The sequence below is a fragment of the Opisthorchis viverrini genome (genome assembly GCF_000715545.1).
Source record: "Opisthorchis viverrini unplaced genomic scaffold opera_v5_74, whole genome shotgun sequence".
Classification (NCBI taxonomy): domain Eukaryota; kingdom Metazoa; phylum Platyhelminthes; class Trematoda; order Opisthorchiida; family Opisthorchiidae; genus Opisthorchis; species Opisthorchis viverrini.
In genome coordinates, this window is record NW_008751731.1 from 87473 (window position 1) to 94803 (window position 7331).

At 46.7% G+C, this 7331-nt stretch overlaps 1 protein-coding gene across 1 annotated transcript in view; it reads right to left on the minus strand.

Moving 5' to 3' along the window:
* T265_13520 (hypothetical protein) overlaps positions 1-6149 on the minus strand; it is a gene marked incomplete at both ends in the record, with an annotated part of 38219 nt that extends 32070 nt beyond the window's left edge. Inside the window, one exon of the mRNA XM_009169287.1 lies at positions 5724-6149. Within this exon, the coding sequence (XP_009167551.1) occupies positions 5724-6149 (426 nt within the window). The remainder of the gene's footprint in view (positions 1-5723) is intronic.
* Positions 6150-7331: the final 1182 nt, after the last annotated feature.

Genomic DNA, 7331 nt, shown 5'->3' on the forward strand with positions numbered 1-7331 from the left:
ATGGTTGTACGAGGGCTGGGATACTGCCAGGGCGCCCACACCTAGACAGGAGGACGATTAGGGTCCTCAACCAAAGCCTTTGGCTCAAAAGCCTAACCGCAAGGCAGCGGTGTTTGGCGGGAAATGCAAATGCATTACCATTTCCACGGAACAAGTCGCCACATGTTCCAACCCCCAACCTGGAGGGCCAGGAGACTGTGTTCGTCAGACCTCTAACCACTGACCAACCTGGTATGAGAGACTCTGTGAGTGTCGCGGGACACTCTCCAGTATAACTCAGTGGATCGCTGAGGTGCGCAAACCGTCACACCACGGTAAGGTCCAGTCTCTTCGTGACGGGGACGGATCACAATCTCTCTGAAGTAAAACAGAAGAATTCGTGACTCAACCAGGAACGCATAGAAATTTTTGTAGAGACTGAATATCATGAAAACCGATAGGAACGAAATAATGGCCCCTTTTGGTATCTGTCGATATCTATTCTGCCAAGAAAATTTTTGCCGAATTGTTGGACATCGGTGGCATGTCAACTAGACCGCATGAGAAAGAGGATACCTTCCGATCACCTGACTTAGGTTTGGCCACTTATTTCATATTCAACGGAGAATAATTAGAAGCTGCTACAGGAAACACCAATGGGGCCTCCAGTTTTAGGGTTTATTGCAAAAATCACTATGCAAAAGCCGGAACAAACTGTTTCTGGATATTCTAAACCTCCAAATACGGGTAGGCTATGTGCACGTTATTTATATAGTCATCAAAGTTCGCAAAATGCTATGGGCACCACATCCGGCTCAACAATGTTTCTGAAGTCAGTAATCTTACAATCAAAGATGAGAACAACAAAAAACTAGCAGCTCGTTATTCTCCCATCAATAAATTGCCCGGAGGACATTTCGAAGGCTGAGATCTGCAGAAAGGCGACGCATATGGGATAAATTCTAGGCTTCCTCAGCAAACATACAAATTGTGAGAAAGCTGCAGTACAGCACAGTTCGGGCAAGTCAGGGCACAACACAGTGCGACAGAATCCAAGGGTAACAGAGTAAAAGGTATGCAATTTTTCGAAAAACTGAATATCCAAGGAACGTCAATTGGACATCACTCAGCTGGCCAATTATGGCTGATGCGAAAACACCAATTAGAAGCAAGCGCGTCACAGTCCTATACGTTAACAACCTCGCTTTGGATGACAGCAAGGCCCTCACGCCAGCATAATCATTGGTCCTTCTACAAAACTTTAAACAATGTGGAGGACACCATGAAAACCTGAACACAAATTAAATTAAATGATGAATAAAGTTTTCCCCTAATTCAGTACGCAAGAAGATGGAACGCGAGCTGCCTAAAAGGATTCGGCGTATTTTGGAAAACAGTTCCGGACTATTGTTCAAAAAGTTGACTCAGAAAACAAGCGGGCGTTTCTTAAAATGCAAAACCGCTTTGAAGCAAGAATCAGGCAGCGGAACCTAGGTAAAGAAGCCACTACTGCAGGAGTAGGCCATACTAGCGCAACCCATTATGCACGGGTCGGATCATGGTTCAAGTGGTGACATCACTATGTTTGCTAATATGGTCATGAGCCTGTAGTGGTTAACGGCCCTATGGAGTCTCTAGTGAACAGAGCAAATTACTAATGTCAGCCANTTGACCAACCTGGTGTGAGAGACTGTGAGTGTCGCGGGACACTCTCCAGTATAGCTTAGTGGATCGCTGAGGTGCGCAAACCGTCACACCACAGTAAGGTCCAGTCTCTTCGTGACGGCATGTTCAACATCTGTGGGCGAACGCCCCGAAAGCACTTGAACCTTGATTTTGCATTGGCAAGCAGCGAAAGTTCAAGCATCACATCCACAACAAAGTTGAAGGGGAAAGGTAAGAGAGGGCTACCTTGTATTAAACCACTGGAGGTGGTATACTCAGATGAAATCTCGACGTATGATCGTACCCATCCACACACAGTGCCTTCACAAGAAGTATAAACGACGATCAGAAGCAGCTTTCAGATCCAGAAAAAGGAGTAGCGTGGGACGGTTCAAAAAGTGGCGATGTTCAAGAACTTATCTCAAAGTAAATATATGGTCAATGAATCCCCAGCCAGAACAAAATTCAGCTTGATTCTTTCCAACTCGTCTCTCCCAATATCCAGTTGACCTGCACAACATAATGCTCAAGAGCAACTTGGATGCCACGGCTATCATGGTTTTCCCATGATTTTCTCCTGACGTTCCTCAAGACTAGAATCACTATCGAAATGCGCCATTCTACTGATGTTCTGTTTCCGTTCCAAATCTTTCGTAATACGCTTGTCCGACGGCTCCCCGGGGCTTCACCAATGCAAGGTGCATACCATTCAAACGGACACTTTGTAACGTACGAGAAACGACATTTCACTCCAGATTTTTGTTGTCGAAAACCTAATGGCGCTATTTCCCACTCAGGCTCGTTGGGTCCTTCTATAGGCTGTGCTGAAGTAGGCCAGCTGCGTCTGAGGGATATTACGAGGTGTTTGGATGTTGTTGGTGTTGTCCACCTTCCAGGATGGAGTTCTCCTGATCCACCTGAGCTTGAGCGAAGTTGTTGCAAGATGTGGTGACCAACCATTGTCACTGGCGTTCGTGCTGTCATTTTCTGTCAGGATTGTCTAACTGGGTGGCTGGAGATGTAGGCACCTGAAAGTGATTGCAGTAAGTTGACGCAGGGTCCATCCCACGTTCACCGACGCCCTTTGCTTCAGAGCGAAGCACCAGCGTCAACACTGATGTTTCTGTCTATGGTGATAATGAAGATGACGATTATATGCGACTCGTGTCAGCAAGGATCCATGCGAGTCTGAAGTCAGTAGGGGGAGAAACGGCTCAGTGATTAGAGTGCAAATTTACTGACTAGAAGGTCCGTGATTCAAACTCGACCACTGCCTATCGCGTGTTGTATTAGTAGTTTTTTCAAGACGACAAAATCCAAGCTCCTCGAAATACCTACGTCTTTTGACCTAACTGAGCTTCTCAGAAAATTGACAAGAGTCTGGCCCGGACAGGCTCCTAACCCGTTATTTCTGGTTTCACAAGCAATCGGAGTAATGTGTGACCCAACATAAGAAAGGAACCAACTGATTATAAGATTTTGTTGGAGGGAACCATGCCACCTTTTTCAGCACATTACGACATGTGTCACGATCATCAGTAGTGGGTGGATGAAGTGGCTAGGCCTACCAGTTTTGTTCACCGATGGTTTTATAAAATAATGATGGATAGCTACGCATTACAAGCAGTAGCTAGTATATTTGGTGTATGGTTCCAGATAGTTAGTGGACTTCCGTGGGAGGAACGGGGGGGAGCAACGCATCGGGGGCAGTAACTAGGATGCATGCGCGCAACTGAGAGCACTGCTACGACATTTCTTGACCTCCTCTGACCCCTTCCCATCTTCCGCGATGTTGTACGAAAAGGGCCCTTCAAAGTTGATCGACCGAAACGCGGAGCGTTTCGCAGATACCAGCGTAGTCTACGTAGTAGAATCAGCTCATTTACCGTGTGCGAGTTATTTTCGATGCACTTCACCGCCCGCTGGACTCGACGACTGTTCCAGAAACAGCGATGGCCAAATACTGAGTTTCTAAGGTCATTAGCTGGTAGTTGCCAGGCTTCTGACCCACAAAAAACATGGGAAACACCGCAGTATTGCAAACACAACCTTTGACAGAAGCATAAATGTCACGCTCACGTCATGGATGGTGCAGGCTTGCAAGCCCGATGCGGATGAAATTGCCGCCTCCAGCTAGACGGCTCGGACTGATTTGGATAAATAGATAGATAGATTTGTTTGATTGCCTAATGTCAAGCAGGATTTTCGGGTTTGGGCCTAAAAAGCCTTGCACAAACACTCTATGCTTTGCAACTGTGATGTGCATACCAAACAGTGTAACAGAACTGTGGATTATTTGAAATTGCATTTCGACCGGATCAGATACAGGAAGAGACACGTAATCTGAGTATTCGACGTCTGTGAGCAAACACACCAAGGAGCATCTGGACCCCAAAGACACTTGAGAGTGAATCGCGTATAATCTCAATAAATAAGTTGAGAAGGAGAAAGAAGGCCCTGGTCCAAGGTCACTGGACGTAGTGAACTCAGGTGGGAGCTCACCGTAGACCTTTAATAATCGATCCCGCCAAGAATTTATGGGGAAGTGTTCCAAGGACACTGTCGAGGTGCTCAATGACCAACAGTCAAACGCAGCTATCAGGTCAAGAAAGACAACACTATTGGCCGCTGGAAGCACTCTTCGTCCCAGAATGGTAGAGAGTGCGTATGCCGGATTCATCTTCTTGCCGGAGGTGATCCAACTCGGCCTGTCTGCTTTCAGTCGACCCTGAAAGGATTAGGTTGGAGAGCACTTTCAAAGTCACAGTCACCAAGCTAATACTGCAATGATTTCCAGTGTTCATGTGTCCTTTCCAAGATAGGACAAAAAAGCAACTATAATATTCACCGCAGTGACTGCTAGGCCACAATTCATGGGAAATTCTTCATTACACAATATGCCAACCATTAGTCTTGGCAGTCAGAAGCCTTTGGACAGGTGAGAAATGAACGAAACCGCGGAAGAGCAGGATGGTGGAACCACCCGCAACCTGTTCACTTGTTGAGACTTCACACTAAGTAAGGACGTAGAGTCCTACACCAAAATATAGCTGTGGAGAAAGACGAAGGGAACCCCGAGAGCAATATGCAATAAAATTCAACCATGAAGTCCCAATTTCTATAGTGACAAACTGATACAATTCTGGCGAGCGTCAGCTTCACGTAGGAAAAACTGGACAGGGTACTCTTAACCTCGGTCGATCAAGCAGTTCAAGGTCCGCTGTTTCTGAAGCAAGTGGCAAGGTGCTGTTTAGGTTCCTCTACGGAATCCTATTGTAAACTGCACCGGAATTCGTGGTTATGAATCCGACGTTCAGATGCTTGACAACACCCAGGAAAGTGCAAACCGGTTAACCTGTTCGTTACTGAAAATCTTAATATGACAGACGAATACGAGTGGCACAATCAAAACAGTGAACTTTAGGCACTAGAACGTTGGTTTCTGAAAGAAGTCCCGCTCTTAGCTGAGAAAATACGGGCTGAAGGAGTCGTGCAGATTCTCAGGTTGTTTTTGTAATGGTCTGGCTGAAGGAGCAGATTCTCAGGTTGTTTTTGTAATGGTCGACTTCAGTTCAGCTTTTAATCCTGTAGCTCATTAGATTGTTAGAATAACACTATACACAGTAGGCTGAAAAGTAAAGTATGGTAGGTAGCATTAAGAATCCTGGATCCAAAACTTCATCCACGGACGTACGGTGTGTGTCAGAGTGAACCATGGCCGTTGAATTGTGGTTGGTGTGACAGGGATACTCACCAAGGTTTGGTGCCCAGCCGAGTCCGACAGAGCAGTCAAAGAAGCAAATGGATGTCTTTGGACGAAGACCACCACTGGCTGTCATACTACCTAAGGCACCTCTCGCCGAACTGTCCCAAGGCAAAGGACAGTTGCCCATCCATCGCCGGGGAGCGGAAAACTTGTGAATGTGGAGAGCTTTTCCCAATCATTGCTTCACTGACTAAGCGGATATAAACCTGGTTGCTGTAACGCGTCTTTAAACAACTTCATTCATAGGTACGCTACCAACACCATAGAGGATCAAAAACAAAACGGTAAATAATGGAACACTATTGAAACTCACTTGGAGAACGGTCAGGATATGGCAAGGGTTTAGAGCCCAAAGGAGAGACCCCGTGGCGCATTTGAACCCCAGTTCAATGCCGAAAACTATACAATGGATGACCAGAAGTCCTTGTCTCATAGGATTCGAATTCCCAGGTAGAATGAACGCGGGAAAAGTCAACCTTGGCAACGCCCAGATCGATAGGTAAGCAAAAACACCAGTTATTGTCAGTGTCTCCAATAAGCGCTGACTCGCAGGAAGATAGTTCACGCAGTCATCTCCTCCAGCACCGGGAAGGCTGGTATTGATACCGGCGAACGACCACTCGAACATCTCGAGCTCGTTGAGCCCTACGGACACCAAAAGACTGTGTAATTGGTAAGTGCGCTTGTACTGCCGCGACGCAACAGTTCGAAGGAGAGTGCACGTGCGAGCGGCTGGAAGGGACAGCGCAGCCAGCACCTGACAAAAAGGAGCCGGCGGGCAAACTGAACGTTCATTGGTTGATGGCTCATGGTTTTCAACGGGTTCCTATTACCAGGTTATCCAAGTTAAGTAGGTTAACCGGGCTTACTTAATTCGGCAAGGTTGGCTAGTGTTGTCGGTCGTCAAGTGAACCCTGAACCCTACACCACCTTGTCATTCGCTTGGGTCTTTCAGGTGAACGTACGCCGCTGAAGGACAAAGTCGACCTTGACCGGGGAAGCTTGGGCGAAAGCCTCGATCCGGTGTGTAAACCTAAGAAGCTGTGAACTCGCCGTGGCAACAGGTTTAGGTGCATGGGCGAATGGGAAGCCGGAGGCTCGTAGGTCCGGATCGGAAGTTGCTCAATACTGCCCGCAGCTCCGGAATGAGAAATAAAGATACTCTACCATTGAGGGTGATGCGTATGTTGAATAGAAGGTGATAATTTGGTTCCACTTCGTGCTGAGCGTTACTCCGTCCTTTCAAGGAGCGATGCGGAATGCTACATTATTTTTGTTGAGTTCTGTGGCCTAAAATGCTTACTACAATATCTTGAATCATGCTAATAACCAGTCGACAATAGGCGTTTATGAACACGTACCAGAATTTCTCTTGGTTGTATAAAACACATGGACCTCGCCAAATTTAGGGCCACTGACAGAATTCAGGGTAAAATAAGTTTGCCTCTAGAAGCAGTCCTCCTGGCGGTTTAATCCAACCAATCGCAGGGGCACCTTAATGGCCAGACCGCTCCCGGAAACCCAAGGAACCAAACGATAGATACGTCCTCAGAATCTTCGAACGACATTAAGTAAACAACTTGGAATGCGGCATTCCGTGCACTGTAGACAGACACCAACAAGATTTCCGTCCGCCTAATTTTGACTGCGTCTTCTGAATGGTAAGCTGAATCGTTTGATAACACTGAAGCTAAGATATTAGTTGAGGTTTCTCCATTTTCCGGGTCGACTCAAAACAAAAATAGCCTCTAGAATTGTCCGCCAGTTGCACAGTCTTGTACAATCAACTCGTATCCTCCAACATTACTCCTGCACTGTTTTGCGATGTGCTGCCGATCGAAAATTCCCCCACGGTGGGTATTTTTCCTTTGAGCACCGTTCATTATTATGGCTGGGTCCGCTGAAAGGTACGTTTTTCTCG